Source organism: Thermobia domestica, chromosome 4, assembly GCF_964235325.1.
Source record: "Thermobia domestica chromosome 4, izTheDome1.hap1.1, whole genome shotgun sequence".
Lineage (NCBI taxonomy): Eukaryota > Metazoa > Arthropoda > Insecta > Zygentoma > Lepismatidae > Thermobia > Thermobia domestica.
Genome location: NC_137457.1, coordinates 282,853,354 through 282,873,774, shown reverse-complemented (window position 1 = coordinate 282,873,774; position 20,421 = coordinate 282,853,354). Strand labels below are relative to the sequence as shown.

Genomic DNA, 20,421 nt, shown 5'->3' with positions numbered 1-20,421 from the left:
TGAAAAGCAACAGAGAAAGTTAGTTATTAACAAAATAAACGACTTTCACATTAAACAAATCGAAATTACAATTTTTTTCTAAGTATTTATATATATTTGAACGGGTGAGATTAAGAAGGGAAAGATTCCACATAACCAAACTTTTGGGAAACTGAAAAAAACTTTATAGTAAGCAAACAAATAGTCACAGGAAGAAACTTACTATTGGAAAGTTGCTCCTTATAACCGTAAGTATCATATACGCAAAAGTGTTTTACCATTACATTCTTATTACGGTTATTATATGAGTTTAAAAACGGTGGAATCTTTCCCTTTTTAATCTCAAGAGACTTAGATGTCGAAAAAAGGTAAACAAAAGCGTATTTATGAGCTTAAAACTGTTCCTTACTTATTGTTAAATCAACAAAAATAATGAAAATTAAACATTATTCACACATGTTATAAAAATAAAATACATGAGATATTGGTTTGTGCCTTTGTACACTGTTTCTATCACTACTCACTGTTCTCACTCTCATGCTCATGAGTAGGCCACTCTAAAAGTTTATTGTAAAACACTCTGGCTTGTTCCGGCACATAGTGAACCACTTTGGCAACATCCTCGAGTTTCTTTCTTTTTATGGGAACGATTCCATTATATGCCTTTTCAACAGGAGGGTCTGCTTCACCACCTTTGTACAGTTTAAAAACTTCAGTTTGTAGCCCGTCTATAAAAATGTAAGCTGTAGCATATCCCCTTTTTTGCTGCTGTGAATGTTAAGTGTTTGTAGGTACTGATTTTAGAAGGCTGTTTGGTTCGAACACTAGCACAAGTCTTTTTGAAAAATGTCGGCCACCATCCTTTGAAGTTCAGAATTTGTTCGTTTGAAACGGATTTCACCTGAAACAAAGGCTGCTTGGTTTTTGTTGTACTAATCATATCGTTGTATTGATCAGGGGAATAAATCCTATCGTGGCGTTTCATGGCTCTCTTAATAACTCCAAAGTTCCGATCGTAGGGGAGAAAACTGTGTCCTCTAATGGGGAAAAATACATGTACTTTATTAAATCGCCTAATAATACTAAGAAACAGGAACAATCTCACCAAAGTGTGATTGCGGTTCTGCCTGGGACATGAGTCACTGAACATGTATAGAGTTTTTACTTGAGGGTCAACACTGTTGTTTATATAGTCATACAATAAAGAACGCACTTCATTTGCTCCTTTCTTTGCAACTCCTTCATGATAGGTGTACATAGTAGCTTCTTCATTTCCTAAACTATGAACACAAAACACGTAATGCCATAACTTCCTTAAATAGAACATTTCTTGAACAGGTATGCACGGCAAAGGAAGATTTTGCATAAAATCAAAGCAGATTCCATGTACGTCATTTCTATTAGAGCATAGTTCAGTCACTTCTTCCATTTTCTTGTAAAACTTTTCTTTTATGAACCATCAATTCAGCTAAAGCGACCCGTTTAGCGTTGTCATTCAATGTCGATGATGATATTTTTGTATTTAGGTCATCACACGTTAAACACGCGTCAACTTGCGGCCTACCGAATCGGTACCCATAATTTTCCTTGTAATAAGTTAAAAAGTACTCATATTTTATTATGTCTTTTAGTTCTGGATGCTTTTCCAGAAGTATTTTATGCTTCTTTGTGCATGTCAGCCCAGCCTCTAAATATGTAACAGAATTTGAAGAATAGTGGGAGGTTTTTTGGGGTAAGACTCGATGTGTTCCTTTAGCACTATTAAAACAACATTGGAAAATTTCTTATGGTTATCGTGTTTTCCTCTCATGAACATACTGGAGTGAATACCGAATAGGGTAAATTGAGACTACCACATGTCCGCGCAACGGACCTTAACTCGGCAATATCAACCGATCATATTTTCTATAAAAAGCAATTACAACACTCGTACTAATTGAGTTAGATATAATATGAACTAGAGGAACTGCGTATGTGAAGCCTCTAACAGTGACAACACGGACCTTTCCTAGGAAATAACCGAAAACTGGCCTCAATTTGAACAAATTCCATTCCATAGCAAAACAATAGGAACTTCACATACCTAGGCGCTCCAGTATGTTCTTAGTTAACTCCATGGCTGAGAATAAGAAGGGAAAGATTCCTGGAATGTTTCCTTTCTTAACCTCAGTCAAATTTTTCACGTGCTCTTACGTCATAATGATGAAAGGAATCTTTCCGTTTTTCATGCCAAAATATGCGTCTTAATTAAAGGAACAAAATGGCTATTTCAACTCATTTTGACAAAAAAGTGGAATCTTTCCCTTCTTAATCTCACCGATTCATTTATTTCCATTAGGTTTTAATTGTTGAACTTTTGACTTTATTTGTAGTATGAAGAATTTATAAAATACGAGGAATGTTCACAAAGTCAGACGTTTTGAAATAAATAAATAAATAAAGAAAGAAAGAAAGAAAGAAAGAAACAGAATGAACAAACCAGATTGTATTATACACATTTGAAAAAGTACACTCTTAAGCTATTTTTCCACATAATCACCATGCAAATTATGGCACTTATCATACCGTAGCACAAGTTTTTTTGATCTGCCGTCTGCTATTTCGACCACTGGCTTTTCAACCGCCTGCTATTTCAACACAGTATCAAAGCGTTATGTAGCAAGCCATGTCTTAGTCGCTAGGAAGAGGTGGTAGTCGCTCAGCTCCAAATCCGGCCTAGTGGTGGGTGATCGAACACCTCCCATCCAAAACTATCCCAAGAGTTCTCGGGTACGCTTGGCCATGTGTAGACGTGCGTTGTCGTGAAAACACAATACCTTCGCGCTAATTTTTTCCGGCACTTGTTTTGAATCGCGCGCCTTAACTTCTCAGTGTTTTTTGCGAACAAAACCCTAATCACAGAATGCACTTCACAGGAGACGGGATTTTCTATTGCAGCGCACATTGTATCACGTCACAGAAACACAGTAAGAGCGTCACTATTCTCACGCTATCACAGCTGGATACGTTGACACCAAAATGGCGACTCTAGCTCCGCCCACTGCCGCGATAGACTAAAACGTCTAAGACTTTCTGGACAGCCCTCGTATTTGTAAAAGAGTATTAGTAGCTTCCACTTGCTTTACAAAACATGTTTCTGTATAGGATAAGATGTACTTCATATTGTGGTTGCTGATGATTTTGGTAGATTTTGTAGTCGCTTGCTGTATTAAGAGTTGAGAGAAGAGGAAACTGTGCTCATAACTGTAAGCAATAAATAAAATGAAAGTTCGTATGATGGTAAGATTTTTCAGTAACGAAAATATGTAAAACAATTCAAATTACACACATGTTTTTGTTTTCATGATGTTCCAAAATAATCCTAATTGATCTGAACCTTTGTATAATTCTTTTCCCCAGCTCTTAAGAAGTTAATTGAGAAGGATCAGGAAAATTCATCTCGTTCAAGTGATCAAGAAACAGTCGGTTTAGGTTCGGTGTCTGATTTCATTCGAGGTGTGGTGTTACATTCATTCCCTTTTGATCTTTGTTCGTATTATCTGTCAAGAAATGTAAAAGTCTGCATTTTTTTAAAAGAAGTAATACATTTCTCGAAATAGCTTAGTAAATTTCTAATAGGAAATAATAATAATAATAATAATAATAATAAAAAACTTTGTAAGCAGTAAGTATTAAGCTAAGCTTATCAAATTAACCTTTATTAGTAAAGTTCAAGTATAGTCATACATTTAATGTAATTATTCTGTTTGTAACATTAGATTTTGTATGTAAACAATGAAGGATAGATAATTTATGTAGTGTTTACCATATATCAGAAACAGATGTAAAGGAAAATAATTCGGAAATATTAACTTTCTGCATGTACATAAATGCATATAGCAGTTTAATTTCTTATATTATCGCTTAGTTAAGGTGTGTACAAAGTTTGTTTGTAAGCTCAAATTAAAGAGCAAGAAAGACTGTTTTGGTTGTACGCATGAACGCAGATAGTTTTTCTTTCCTTCCGCTTGGCAGTGACAATAACAAAGATGGTTACTCTTCAACAGAAGGCATTTTGTGTTGTGCAGTTTGCTAGGAATTATTCTGTGCTGAGAATAATTCCTGTCCTTTATGAAGACGTTCCTAAAACGTGTTGAAAAGAAGATCGTTCGTGTTCGTATTTCAAAATGTCCGTAAAAGTGAGGGTTTTCTTTCTCAGTAATACATGCAGTTTTGCCGAGAGAGAAAAGTTTGTCCGTATTTTGGAAGTTCTCGTTAAGGGAAGTTTCACTGTACTTATCAACTATGGAATTATTAGTAGTTGTAACAGTAAATTGGATCAAGAAACTAGGTGACCTAAATCACATGTTCAACGTGTCCATTTTTCGGTGCCTTTTAATTGATCATTGATGATTTATCAAATTCAGAAGTAATGTGCTCTTTTAAATGCTGTAGACCTGTATTTTTTTTAAAAGAAAAAAAAAACTTGAAGTATTCCCCGGAGTGAAAAGTAAATTAAACTGAACCTGTTGAAACACGGAAACGAGTTTATCATTCGGTAATTTTCTATTCATTGTGAATTTCATTGTAAACAAATATAACGAGATTTAAATCTTTTAGAAAGTCATTTCTTTACAACGTATTACTTATGAACCACACGTTAACGTTTTGTTTACGTCAAGCAGGTGTTGCCCCTCAAGTCAATTAAGATTGGTTTAAAGAGACATTTTTTTCCGATAGATGGTACTACTGACTTCGTATCTCTCCCATGTATTTTTTATCTTTCACGAAAATTCACGATTTCTCTTACAAATTTCAACCTACAGACTTCAAATTTTCAGAAAAGGAACTTCATAATCTATCGAAGGCAATAATCCGTGCCGATTTTTTATTTAGAATTTTCTTCATTGTTGAAATGGCTTGATTGTTGAAATGGATATTCAAATCTTTAACAATGGAACTGTTTCAACAATGAAGAAAATTCTAAATAAAAAATCGGCACGGATTGTTCTCTTTAATAGGTTATGAAGTTCCTTCTCTAAAAATTTGAAGTCTTTAGGTTGAAATTTATAAAAGAAATTGTAAATTCTCGTGAAAGGTAAAAAATACATGGGAGAGAGATGAAGACTGTAGTGACATCTATTGGCAAAACTTGGCCCTTTACACTAACCTTAATGACCACTTGAATAACTGATAGTCTCAAGCGACTTATGGCCCACGCTGTATAAAGGTGCGTTTCAGATCGAATACATTTACAAGTAAGCCTCATGATCCATAACTAATTCCGAAAACCTTGTATCATAAAAACAATGTACCTAAAAATAATTTACCCTAAATTTCGTTGAAAATGACTTTGACAGTTCCATATTTATGTTGATATTCATAAAGCGATTAAATTTCGGAGTGGGGGTAAGTGTTGTTAGTATCTCGCGTTAATGGTAAGTGCACATCTATTATATCATCATTACTGAAAAAGAGAAGGAGACCTGGTCAAAATTAGGAAGATTTCGATCCTATTGGTGAAAGAAAAGAACTGTTAATATGGGTAAATATTTTTGTCCTTAAAAAATTTTATTACCTCGATAATGCAACAACTATGATTCATGATCTGTAGTTGTGTTACAAAGAAAAGTTGCTAAGGAATCATTCTGGATTCGTGAAAGAAAATTATTTTGATTTTTCTCTATCCTTCATTGCTATATTTTTTAAGCTTTCTTGTCGATTAAAGTATTACTACAGTTAGTAATATTTGATATTAAATATATTTTTGTATATTTATTCCATGTACGTATGTTAAGTTCAAGTACTAATTTTTGTTTTTTGTTTCTGTCATTGCAGGTGTGAAAGGTGATCAAAATACTGAGGTCATTATAGATGGAGAGGTCGATAAAAGTAGTGATAAAGACTGGGAGAAAGAGAATTCTCAGATTTCATCTGAGGCCTCGGAATCTCAGTCCCAAAGCAAACCTCAACTCACCCCTAGTCAAAATGGGGCTATCAATTCGCGACCTCAGACTCCAAATCTCAATCTAGTTGCAAACCAACTAATATCTGGTTCTAATACGTCCTGGCATAGTTGTCGCAAATTAATCTATGTGCCTCGATCAGCACAAAAGGGGTTTGCTGTGGGATTCTGGCCTATACCAGAATCATTTTGGCCAGACGTTAGTGCTTCGGCTTTGGTAAGTCCAAAGTTACTATAATGTGTCCTGACTGTGAGTAGGAGCATAGGAAAAAAATCTTGTAGGTCTTAGTTGTAATCGATTTTATATAGGAAATTTAAATATCGGTGGGGGAATTTAGGTCGTGTTAGCTTTAAGTCTCAGATTCGTGGTTGCAAAGTTTATTAGTTGAAAAGATAATCAGGTTAGATTTAGGGAAAGCTTTAACTTTTGATTGTATACGAAGCTTTAACATCTTTTTTCCGTATATTTTCAGCCACCAAGAACAGCGCATCCGAATGTGAAATTCTCGTGTGTTAGCCAAGAGCCAATGGTGATAGAGAACTTACCGTTTGATAAATATGAATTGGAGCCAAGCCCTCTTACGCAGTACATCCTGTCTCGAAAGCAACCTACGATATGTTGGCAGGTGAGTAGTTTTCAAAAAAGAGCAGCACTGTAATTAAGATCATAGTGAAAATTGTAAATCTTTTGGCAAAGATTAATTTCTTGTGGTTAGATGTAATAATTAATATGTAAAACGGGTATCGTAAAATAGTTGGTATTAAATTAGAACGATACTAAAACATACCCACTGCTTAGGGCCACAAATTCACTTCTAGTTCAGTATTAGGTTGTAAAGTCTTCTAAATATTGATATTTTCATACAACTCAAAATTAACAGTGCCTACGTATTTCGTAGTTCATGACCTTAAAAAAATAATAATAACTTTCATTACTTACGATAATTGATTGTCTTTCTTATGCGTGAAATTGATTTATTTGCAAAACTGTAAACTGGTATGTCTGAATTCTCTTGTGCTTATTTAAAACCATTGTTATAATCAACTTTCCTTTCTGCAGGTTTTTGTTTTGGCAAGATACTAAATATAAAACAGTAGATAGACCCTTGTGTTGTTCGCGGTTCAGTAACACATGGTGCCGAGTTCGATTCTAGGTTTCACCATTGAGTTTGGGGATAGACGAGTACCATGTGTTGATATCTTCTTGGCTTTGTTTTCTCCTTCATCAACACAAAGGGATGTGAGGCGTCTGATGGATAATGTTCACGTTTTGGTTTTAATGTTTGCTTGCTTCCGGCTTGAGCTCAGTTTGCTATTGATAGTTACTGTATAAAGTTAGCTCCGTATGAGTACATGGAATGATTTCATGTGCTTCGTACGGGAAAATTTTCTAAAAATTTTGCAGAGATTTTGCTAGCTACTACAAATACGGAGATGGTACCTTACTGTACAGCTCAAAAATCACCGGGCGCCATGTCACTATTGCGGCTGGAAATATCCTGGCGCCTAGCATTATTTTTAACGTTAGTAATCCCAGTTTTCTGATTTTTTATATGCTTTGAATGGATTAAAAAATTATAATAATCGTTATAAAGTTTTAAGTTTCCGGTTTACCTTTAACGTGAATAGCTAATCGTTAAATCATTAGCTGGAAGATTTTAATTTATACAGAATAGTGAACAATTGTTATTTCAGTGTTGAAACTACAGAGCATGTACATGGACATAAAATATACATGGCTGCTTTGTAGAAGATCTTTTATACTGTTTTTAAATAAGGACTATCTTCGATGTATAGTCTATACACTAAGGTAAGCTTGTGCATTTTATACCAGCTACTATGATTTAAAGTCAAAACATATTGGAGTACGTATCAAGTTAGACTTGTATTGTTGGAGCGTCTGGTTTTCAGAACTGGCGTCGAGGTCCAAAGAAAATATTTCGAGCCTTGTGTTATAATTCGATGACTTTTTCAACTTAACAGTTTACCATCAAGAGAGATAATCAATCATAAGTGAAGCTCTATGCCCAGTTAAACTATTTTTAAAGTATAATGATATTATAACAGATTTAAGGTACCAAACCACAATGTTTGTTTTTGGCATCAGTTTGGCTAGAGATATAATTAACATCAACATAACGGAAACTGGTGTCATGAAAATCCTCGAGATGAGTTTCAAATCTTGTACAATCCGCAGCAAAAAACCTGCAACATGAAGATTTAAGTTTATTGTGAAACTACGCCTAACAGCACAGGGAATGAACATAACGTCTAAGTGGAACGAATCACGCCAGGATAAACCTCGGCCTCCTCCCGTGCACACTTATTTTGGAGCAAAAGACTTCGTCATTTCACAATAAACTTATATGCTCATGTTGCAGTTTTTTTTTTTTTTTTTTGCCGCGGATTGTACCAGTCACGCACATTCGGGATTAAGGATATTACTGATTTTAATTTCTGTTTCTTTTAAAGATAGTTTTAACTTAAGTAAATTATGCTTTTATTTGATAACATAAATATCATAACGTTTCACTAATTTATTTCGTTTTCAAATATCGTTTGTGCAACAATTTAATTTTAATGTGGCTCAGTTCCATTTAATATAAAAAGTTGCCTTCATCGCAATGACTAAGAATAGAATATATCTCCTGAAATATTTTGTTCAATTCAAACGCTGTATAGCTTTTCCTGTATAGAATCCTGTGCTTTTATAGTAATATTGTTAAAGTTCAGTATTTTGTTCCTCCCTGGGAAAATGTCCAATTTGGGGAGATGTCTAAGGTGAGAGAGAGAGAGAATATTCTGTGGGCATTATTGTATTTCAAGATATCGTATTGGTACTAAGCGATATTTTTTATTTTGTTGTGTTTGTAGTCAGAGCCAAAAAATCATAGAATGGCCTTAGTACCATAAAAATTAAGGTTACAAAAATACACTGAAGGTTCTAAATAAAGACCCTTAGCCTCGAACCTTTACTTTTTTTTTTTTTTTTTTTTTTTTAACAGATTGTGGAGAAAAGAAAGAACAAGAATTTTAGGAATGATAAAAAAAAAAAAAGATTGCGATCTTGACAAAGAATTTTAGGAATGATGCAAGAAAGTTGGATTTAAAAAAATCTTGATTTTTGGATCAGGGGAAATTTTTGAACGGCCCCTAAATCGAGTTTTCGTATTTTCCACGGAATAAGCACATCATACTGAGTTAAGTGATAGTTTGCGTTTGGCTACATTGTATGTAGTTCTCCAGATACAAGGCCTAAAAGAAAAATTTTGATTGGAATGTGTTGGATTTTTTTATCCAAGAAGATGGGAGTAAGTAGGTAGTTCCTGTTGTATGTAACTATCAGTCATTTTGAATGTTATGAAACGGAAAATGTAATGTAGGCAGATGAATCTCTGAATAGAATTACTAGAGGAGAGAAAGGAAGTAAATACAGTAGCCCATAGAAGTAATTCTTAGAAATCCGTAGTACTAACGGCTGGATGGAGGCTAAAAATAAAGTAATGGGCAATAGCAGAATAAAATGTAATGGGTAATGATGGGTAATAAAATATAGAAAGACGGGAAAGAGGGAAGATCAAAAGAATAGAAACAGGGTAATTGAACGGCTACTCGGTCAACAGAATATATGCTGTTACTCGAACGTCAACGACCACTGTGCATTTTGAACTCTTTCTTGTGATTCTGACTAAAGTATACAATTAAATTAATGCAGTATTGCTCTCGCATGTTGTCACATCCGGTATACAGGTACTTTTAATTAGCCTTTCTTATTGAGTCATACCCGTAAAAATTGGTTTCTCTTCATGTATCACTGAATACTTAACATTTTAATAACTAAAACAACCTACACTGAACAACAGATGTATACAGTGTGTTTCAAAACAGCACCGACAACGTTTGGGAGATGATTTCTGACAACAAGGTGACAAAAAGTAGACAAACCTGGGTGCACAAATGCTTCCTTTCGGAGTTATAGGCTGCCGAAAACATAAATAATAATAATAGTAATAAAATAAAATAAAAAAAGAAACTTTAAAGGTCCATAGCTCCAAAACTATGGGATCTACCGTTGTCGGGTCAAGACTTCACATTGGAACTAATATGTGCGCTATCCAAAAATACATGTTTTAGAATCCTGCGGTACTTCCGCAACATTTTTAATGGAGGTAGTGGGTGAGTACTTCAAATTATGTGCTCGTAGCCAAACTCCCTCTGTAAGAAAAAATGCATGAGTACCGCAGGATTCTGAAACATGTATTTTTGGATAGCGCACGTATTAGTTTCTAAGTGAAGTCTTGACCCGATTACTGGAAGTCCCATAGTTTTGGAGCTATGGACTTTTAAAGTTCATTTTTTCATGTTTTCGGCAGCCTATAACTGCGAAAGGAAGCGTTTATGCACCCAGGTTGGTCTATACTTTCTTATCTTGGTGTCAGGAATAACCCAAACGTTGTCGGTGTTGTTTTGAAACACCCTGTATATTATCAAACTAAATTATACCTTTCTTCCCGATGATCGTTCTTTGAATTTTATTAAGAAAATACCAGTAGCGCACTTGCTGATCCAGTTTAACTTTTCACGGATTGTGGGACGGGTACATGTTGCAGCTGGAGATCGGTGGTCTGGTCCTGTAATCCTCTCTTGGACGTGCGATAAGATGGAGAATGGCTTATACTATTAGGGATGATCTTGCGTGCTGGTCTGCGCATCTACTAACCACACCTGATTGAAGCCTCGGTAATAGATTGGAGTCAACGTTAATAGTACGAAGAATGATCGAAAAAAGGTTACAAAGCCTATTATGGCTTATGTGTAACACATAGCTGGCAAATCAACATACCTGATGATAGAAGGCACTCAGCAATAGTCCTTGATGTAATCTGTCTTTGTTCAACCGCTTATCATAACGGCAAATAACCATTTGCATAGAAATCCGCGTTAAGTTCTCGTAGCTCCGTGTGGCACCAGTTTTGACATAATCACGTCAAATAATTGGTGGCTATTTTTTTTTTCTTTAGGACAGGGATAAGATAGAAGTCACTGGAGCTAGGTCAGGGCTGTAGAAGGATGCTTCAATCGTTCCAAGCGTAACGTCAATGGTTTAAGTACTGGGTCTACCACTGTGTCCAGGGTTCTAATTAACAATATTGGTCTGTCTTTCTTTGAAGGCACGATATCACTTCCCTACTTGTTGCTTTGAAATATAGCTCTCCTCATACACCTCTACAATTTGCCTGTGGATGTCAGTAGGTTTAGTGTTTTTGCCGCACAGGAACCTCACCACTGACCTCACTTCTACTTTTGACCAACTTTCCAGACAAGTCATCATTTTAAATGTCCGCTTCTCGGGTATACATGATCAGAATCTGAAATCTTCAAACATGCACCAAGACGGACATGTTATTAATTTACAAATACGTTTTCGTTAAATTACAGTGAATAGCATAAATTCCATGTTTTGTAACTTTTTTTTTTCAATCATCCCTCGCATATCCCATTATTCATACGGATATAAAACATAAAAGCTCACTCAAAACTCATATTACAGTGGAGTTCATTTTCTTGTACGAAAAATCACGATGAAATTTATATCTTTCTTTAATATGTTTACTAAGAAGTTACGTAAACTTGATTTAACAAATGCATCGTGTGAAAAAGTGCTGGACCGAGCCATTATTTGTTTGAATTTTCATTTAATTTTTACAGTCCGCAGCAAAAAACCTGCAACATGAGCATGTAAGTTTATTGTGAACTTACGCCTAATAGCGCAGGGAATCAAAATAACGTCTAAGTGGCACGAATCACGCCAGGAGAAATCTCGGTGTCCTCCCCTGCACACTTATTTTGGAGAAAAAGACTTCGTCGTCTCACAAACTTACATGCTCATGTTGCAGTTTTTTTTTTTTTTTTTTTTTTTTTTTTACTGCGGGCTGTACATGAAGAGGATGTTATGCAAGAAAAATTTGTTAATTTTATTTAATTCGCACGCATTTAATAAGGTGCACGTAATATGGTGTAGAGGAAACCGGTAAAGTCCTGTTGGAACTCTCACGTATAGGAGATGTGGTGTAAGGAAAAATGATTAATTCCTCCCATTTTCTCATCAACCAAATTAAAAAAATAGGTACAATGCTTTAACAAGTTGCATGGAAGGAGGAATGTCTTCGCTTCTTTCTCCATGTCCAAACAAACTCACGTTTCTCCGAGTCAAGCAAGGTTGCTTTATGAGGTGGAGTCCTTGGAAAGTAATCTCTTAAATAGTCATTATCTGTGTCAGTGTTTGCCTTGTGTGTAATTGTTCGTGTACCCATACACATGCCATTTCCGTTCCTCATCTGTATAACTGTAAGCACTCACATCAGCCATGGCCTCACAATTAAAATAATGCTCCACATGACATTGAACTCAGGGTTACCAGATATTGCTGTCTTAAACATGAAAGCAGCGTTACCAATGCCACAACTAAAATTACACTAACTCAAACTTACTGTCTTTTATTCAGCTCAAAATCTTTTGTCGACGCGATTTCTGTCGAAAAATTTGAAGCTTAAAACATTTAAAACAATAGTCATGCCTGTTGTGCTGCATAGTTGCGAAACATGGTCGCTTACTCTAAGGAAAGAAAGCAGACTGAAAGTATTTGAAAATAAAATCCTGGGTAAAATATTTGGACCCAAAAGGAACAGAAATGGTGGAAACTTCATAATGAGGAACTACATAATTTATACGGTTTACCAAACATTGTTAGGATCATCAAGTCTAGAAGGCTCAGTACCAAACATTGTTAGGATCATCAAGTCTAGAAGGCTCAGGTGGGCAAGTCGTGTAGCCAGAATGAAAGTAGGAACGCTTTCAAAGTTTTAACTGGAAATCAAATCAGAAAACGTCCATTAGGAAGATCTAGGTGCAGATGTGAGGATAATATTAGAATAGATCTAGCAGAAATAGAAATAAAAAGTAGAAAGGGGATCCAGTTGGCTAAGGACAGAGGTGAATGGAGAGCTTTGTGAACGCGGCATTGAACCTCCGGGTTCCGTAGACCATATTCAAATTTAAGGTAGAGGGATTTTTCGGACACTTTGTACGGATTCCTGTTTATTATATATTGAAATAAATATCCATTACGACTCTGGAACTTCTTAGATAAGTAACTAATATATTTTTCTGACCAGAGGAATACATTTATTTATATAAACTAAAATAATGTGTTACTTTAGTTTTCATAAATAAATGTATTATTTTGTCAGAAAGTGTTAGTTATCTATGAAATAAATACTTACGCATGTTTGACTCGAATAACCTATATCTCAGGTCTATGAAATTCTTTGGAAAAATAACACAATAATGCAATGTAAACGTTATTTTAATTCGAGTTTTCCGATGGAAGCTTCGAGCTTCCTCGTAGATAACCGGTTAATGTACGCGTCTTTGCCGTGGGAGACCCGAATTGATACCTAGCGAAGCTCACGTGGTTCGAATCCTAAATCTCATATAGCCTTCCTTCTGAAACGGATGTTAAATTTAAATAAATAAATAAATAAAAAAAAACAAAAAAACAAAAACAAAAACAAAAAAAAAAAAAAAAAAAAAACGATGGAAGCTTCATGGATGTATTAAAGTTGTAATTTATGTTAATAATCTGTTTCCTTACAGAGTTCTCCAACCTACCGAAGACACCCAAATCTTCACATAATTATTACAAGAGCTGATGTCTTGAAATACCTCACACCTTCACCGTAGAAATTCAAATTCAAAACCTGGTCGATATAGATTTGACCTTCCGACATCTCATGACATATCAGGGTTGTGAAAAACCTGACCCAGCGGGTTTTATTGGGCAAAATTGATTTTTTGGGGCTATATTGGGTTTTATTAAATTTTGTACGTATATTTAAAGCCATAGTTTTACTTAAAATTCCATGTAAGCATTCATGCTCTTTTGTATACATGAAGCTATGGAATTCCCTTGTGGGGCCACGGTGGTTGACCTCCAGCGCGGGTTCCTGGTTCGATCTTTTCTTCCACCAAGTGGGCTTTGTGGTGGACTAGCACTGTGTGCATGGATTTTCTCGAGGTTCGTCCGTTTCCTTCCACGTTCGTCATGCCACTATTGTCATTTTTCTCCTCATCAAAGTCTCCTTTATCCTCGGTGCATAATCATGAGACGTTGAACTAACTTAAAAATCAAATCACAAAAAGAAAAAGAACGTCGCACAAGTGAATCCGTTAAGCTCCATCTGCATTTCGTGAGACACACTTCGCTCCACTGACATTCGCTTATATTTCGATTTCTAGAAAGAAGTAAGTACACAATTTTGTAGAGTAACAAAGATTGTAGTTAATTTTATGTAATACAGAATAGGAATAAAATCCTCTCTTACACTCAGTACTCAAATCGCTGTCGTGATTGAAGATTCCTTTAGGTTCCCTCAAAACATGCCAGGTACTGGGATAGTACCTCAAGTTCAGGAGCCAGAGATAAAAAAAAAAAAAGGCTTCATTGAATTGATGATTACTTTTCTAAAAGAAATTTAAAAAAGTATTTTTTAAGAACTGAAATGTTGGAAATGTTTTTTTCTCATTTCCAATTGTTAATTTGCTTTCTTACAATAAATTTTGCTATTAAAGAACCTTTGCAACCTACGGTAATTGTATTATACGTCATATACTCAGCAGATACGCAAGAATAGTTCGGGAGTTATATGATCTGATTGCCGTTAGTGTTGAGAAAATTGAGGTATTTTTATAGAGTAATTTTTTTTTTTTTTTTTTTTTTTTTTTTTAAGTGAAGCGTAACACACAGAGGAAAACATCTTATTTATACTAATACGCAAAGATGTACTACAGAACAAAGGGAATGTAGTCGCAGTACTTCTTACTCCAGATCAGCTGAAATGCCCGTTCTTTGCACGGGGAGAATTAGGTTAATGGAAAATATTTGAGCCTCTTCTTCCCGTGGGGTTACACATATCAATGAAAAACCCCATAACATATTCTATTTTGGCACGAATTTTGAACCCCCTTCTCCCTTAGGATACACCCTTTAAGTAAGTTACGTTATAAAATCCTAGCTTAGGTAGATACTATGTTCAAGAAAACAGGCAGCGTCGATTAAATGTGAAGAAATAAATTATATAAAACACCCTCTTTCTCCCTTTAAAACTGAAATTTTCAGAAACTGGGAGTGATGCGTCCCCTCATTTTTAACGAGGAATGTCTGTACCAAGTTCCATCTACCTTACTTGATATGTTCATAAGACACTGTAATGTTGGCTGAAGTTTTGAACTCCTTCTTCCATTAAAATGCACCCATCAACCGTTTCCTTTTGATGCGATCATAAACAGCAGGCAACATCGCCTTTAATGTGAACAAAGGAATTATAGAAAGTTCTTCCCTTCCCCTTAAAACGAAAATTTTCAAAAAACTATGGAACACATGCCCCCTTATTTTTAATGAGTTGATATGCTGAATTTCATATTTCTAACTTGGCGGGCTCGAGACATACTGTATTTTTTAAAGATAAAGTTTGAACCCTTTTACACCTTCCCTTAGGATATGACATTGTATCAGAGTAATATGATAAAAATCCAGCTTAATATAGGTGCTAACTATGTTCAAAAAGTCATTTCGAATTTTTCAACCGTTTTTCTGTGAGGCGATAATAAACAGGCAATATCGCTTTCAAATTATGGAAAATGCAATGACCCCCTTCCCCACTTAAAACGGGTCTCAAAAACTTGAGTCCACTTATTTTTAATGGGTGCTATATACCAAGTTCGATTTTCCTAACTTGACAGGATCGTGAGATACTCAATTTTACGCATAGATTTTGACCCTCCGCTCCCCTTGCTCCTTAGAATACACATTTGAATCAAAGTAACATGATTAAAAACCAGTTCGAGATACGTGATAATTACATCCAAAACTTCATTCCAAACTGTTTAGCTGTTTCCCGTGATGCGATCACGAACAAGATCCTTATTTTTATATCATAGAATTTGTTAAAAAGGATTTATCAAGTGCGAACAAAATTTGTAATGCATGATACCCGAACATTTTTTTTTTTTTTGTTTGTTTGTTTTCAATGGTATTCTGTTTTCGTGATAAATGCATATTTTAAGCCAAATCCGAAACTAGGCATATGCGAAGAAGCACGATTAAAGAAAGTAATTAAAATCATATTAAGATCATTATTTCAATATAAGTTAAAGTATATTTTTGGAGGTGAGTTTTTTTTGGGTGTTATTGTGTTCTATGTGGGTTACCCCCCCCCCCCAAAAAAAAAAAGAGAATTTCGGATTGGGGAAAATTCCAACCACCCTGTCATATATCACACACACACTTTCCATCATTCCTGTAGTTGTGAATCTTGCAGCCTCATTTATATTCTTAAATGCACCCACTGTCATCCGTTTGTTTTCGCGGAACTCTTTAACCCTCACCCCTCTTTCGGTCTGCATTAACACTCATCGATATCCCCACAGTGCTCAGATTTCCCATCTACCTATCCTAAAACATACAATTTGTCACATTCGAACACAACCTCAGTGTAAATACCCTCAAAATTTTTGCTACAGACTTTGTTCCTTAGAAAATATCGAAAGACACGTTTACCATTCTATGGCAAACCACCTCGGGTCAAATGATGATAATTGTTGAAAGCAGTTAAATTTACAATAATAAATACCTCGATGTTCCGTACGCGTGGTCTTTCATTTACCTCAGAAGTAGAAACTCATGGTGTTAGTTTGCATTGGTTAGAAGGTGAGCAATAGGAAGGACAATTTTTATTTAGTCAGTTTCAGTATCCGTGTAATATGCATATACAGTAAAGCCACAATTATCCGCGGAATTGGAATGAAATCTTTCAGTTTTACTTCCTACGGTTATGCCGGCTAAACTAAAGGAGATGGTAGGAGATGGTGATGAGAAATGATTGCAATAGTGGGATAAATAAAGTGGGGGGAAACAGGAGAACCCCGAAAAAACCCAGGAACATGGTGTTTGTCCACCACAAAACCCACTTAGCTTGAGCTGGGATCGAACCAGGGACCCCATGCACCAGAGGTGAACGCTGTACCAGTGAGCCACGGTGCCCCTTTCTCCCGCGGAATTGGGTGGCAAGGTCACCACAGATAGCGAAAATTGCGGATAACCCGAAGAAAAGACTAAAAAATGAGGTGCAAATACGAAAAAAATACAGTATTTCAGCGTAAATACTGTTTTATTGTTTGTATTGCTCGGGTCGTCAAGGACAGTGATCAGCGAATGTGAAAGCCGTGAACAAAACAAAAGAGCAAGAGCCTGCCACTCATCCACAAATTCCGAGAACGTCTATAGGATTACGATGCACAATAAAGCTGTCAGCAATTTTCGACCTTCGCGCTGACAATTTTCGACATTGTATTTTCCCGATTGTTGGCTTATTTTTTTCTTTCTTTTTTTCGGTTCGTAATTAACCCTCCAGTGGTCCCCCGCGGACTCTCACTCCACAGTGAGCAACGAATGTAAGTTACTACTACGCAAATCACTCTTTACAATTCTCGTTTTTCATACCTTATAACAGTCGCCTTCTGCTTATCAGAGTAGAGTAGCACTTCGAAACATGCACTATTGTTGGAAATATTGACTTTTGCAATGCAATTTATTTTTGTTTTTAGAACATATAATACTTATTTGCATGTGAAGTGTTAGTGCACAGCGACTACTTATGAAAAGTAATTGAACGCGACTTTAATTTTAATTTTTTTTCGTGGTACTTGCGGATAATCCACACCGCGGATGATCCGCTCGTGGATAATCGGTGCTTTACTGTAATTAAACGGCAACCTAAACACCTAGCACAAGAACCTCTCTACAATGAGGCCAGGGTCTACTCATGTCTTTGGGGTGATATGTGGTCAGCTTATTGGGTCCCCTTGCTGTTAAATTGACTTTTTAGACCGAGTTCGTTACTGCTTTCTTGTTAAGTAGCTCTCTAGTTGTCCCCACGACGCTGGGTGGACACCGCATGCCAACATCATCTGGTCAATACGAACGGTCACCCATCTTTCCTCTGACCAGGCCCTAAAAGGTTTATTTATACATCGTTGTCTGCAGAACACAGTTAATTATTCATTTTTAAAATACTCCTTACAGCGATGCCTTTTTAAACTGACAATTCAGAATTTGAGTCAGAATATTTACACTGTGCTTTGATTTTTCCTCACAATGAACATTAAGTGTATCACGATAAACATTCGTAGTCTTCAACATTAAAATCACGGTACATGACTGAAACATATTGCGTTGATTGAAGTATATACATAATATTACATTCTTGCCACTAGAAAATTAGCTATCTGCTGGTTCTACTTAGTAATGAAATTACGTTATAAGTAATAGATTGAGAGAAGGAAATGTCATTCAATTTGGCATATTAGATTCGTAAAGGGGGCTTCGTTCTTTATATTCACATATCTATATGTAATATATCCACAAACACAAATTCTTTCTTCTATATAGATATTTGGCTTATTTAATTATCTTTATTTACAGTTTTACCTGTCAGAAGGGTGTTTTCACATCTATATTACTTATTTTATTTTTTGTGGTTTTCAAAATTTTAGTTTGTGAAAATTTTTATCGATGAATGCATTGTAACAATAATAATCATAGATTACAAATTTATAGAGTATATAGACGTTTAGATGAATACCGCCGTAGGGACCGCGGTGGCCTAGTGGTAGAGCAATCACCTCTAGTGCCTGGAGTCCCTGATTCGATTCCAGCTCGCACCAAGTGGACTTTGTAGTGGACAAATACCGTATGCGTGAGTTTTATTGGGGTTCTCCCGATTCTTCTCTGTGTCATTCCATTAATTCTTTCATAATCATCCACTTCCACTAATCATTCGTGTCCTTTAGCTTACAGGGCGTAATCGTGTGATATAAAATCAGAAATTCCGTTTCATTCCATTTTTGCCTCTCAATTGTTCGATTTTCTCAATTATTAGTGATTTTGTAAATTCCCGTTTCATCTTCCCAGAATTTGTATTTGCTTGTTCCTCATATTTCATACTTTCCAGCTCCTGCTCGTTCTTCGAATTAGCCTTTCTTGCTTAGTTTTTTCGTTAATTGCTTCTTCACACTCTTCATCAGGTTTCTGCGTCCAAGATAGTGAAATAGAGCCTACAAAATGAAGGCGGTATTTCAGTAACATTTAGAATGATTACGTGTATACGGTTTGCAAATGATAAGGTGCTTGTTGCAGAATCTGAAGAGAAAATTAACCCCTTACCGCATGCCGTGCCACATATCGCACATCCCCATTTTTCACTTTAGCTTTTGTGTGATTTATCAAAGGCGCCAAATGACTGTTTCGTCTGCTGTGTGAGATATTGACGCGTATGAATAAGAGATTTTGGTGTCATCTGGCATGTTCTTTGTAAGTTGTATTAGGCGGTTAAACGTTGACATGTGGTTTTTGTAAAACAGTAGATTTTTGTCAGTGAAAATATTTTTTTGGCGAAACATTGTGCGCACTTTTCCCAAAGAAGTGAGAGTATAGTATAGATATAGTAGTCCTATAGTATAGTGTAAATATTACTGCATGAAGAGATATATATGGCAAGATCCATTCCCTGCACACTTTTAGGGAAGTTTATCTTACTGCATAGTGTGCCATATATGGCACGTACTTATTTCTCGTCGGAATTAAGTGAAAAATCTAGAATTCAAGTTTTAATTCGTTTTTCAAGTTCCCATATGAGGATTTCCAATACTGATAATTTTCTTTTTTTGCTAAAAGAAAAAATCATGCAGAAAAGGGTTAACAAGTCGTTAGAAAACTTGAGAAAGGGCTGTGAAGAATATGGGATGAAAATAATTGTTAAAGACAAAAGCCATGGTGATTGGAACGAAGGAGTTGGTGTCAAATATAGTGGAAGTAAGAGGGGAGAAAATAAACAGGTGACCAGATTTCGATACCTGGATAATATTATTATTGATCATATGAAGTGTGAATGTGAAATAAAAGCAAGGATAGGAATGACGAAAGAAGCCTTTAGGAGGAAGAAAATATTATTTTTGTTCCCTTGAATAGTGTTCCCTTGAATAAAGAGTTGAGAAAAAATTACTTCATATGGAGTATTGTGCTGTATGGGTCAGAAACATAGACATTACGCAAAAATGATGAAAAACAACTATAAGTTTTCGAAACGTGGGTGTGGAGAAGAATAGAGAAAATTAGCTGGATCGAGCGGAAAACAAATGAGCGGGTGTTAGAAATGATGAGGGAAAATAAAACAGTTTTAGATATTATTAAGAAGAAGACGACAAACTAGTTGGGACATTGGCTAAAAAGGAATTGTTATGAGAACGTTTTAGAGGAAAGAGAGGGAGGAGGCGAAGATTACAATTAATGAATATCAAAATAGAGAAATCGTATATGAAGGTGAAGAGTTTAGCGGAAGACTTTATAGCATGGAAGCTTCTCAGTTGCAGCAAGTGACCTG

At 35.7% G+C, this 20,421-nt stretch overlaps 1 protein-coding gene across 1 annotated transcript in view; it reads left to right on the top strand.

Moving 5' to 3' along the window:
• Nucleotides 1–20,421, top strand: part of IntS6 (integrator complex subunit 6) — a 128,811-nt gene that overhangs the window by 32,033 nt on the left and 76,357 nt on the right. Inside the window, exons 6-7 of the mRNA XM_081756020.1 lie at nt 5,797–6,140; nt 6,397–6,549. Of these exons, the coding sequence (XP_081612146.1) occupies nt 5,797–6,140; nt 6,397–6,549 (497 nt within the window). The remainder of the gene's footprint in view (nt 1–5,796; nt 6,141–6,396; nt 6,550–20,421) is intronic.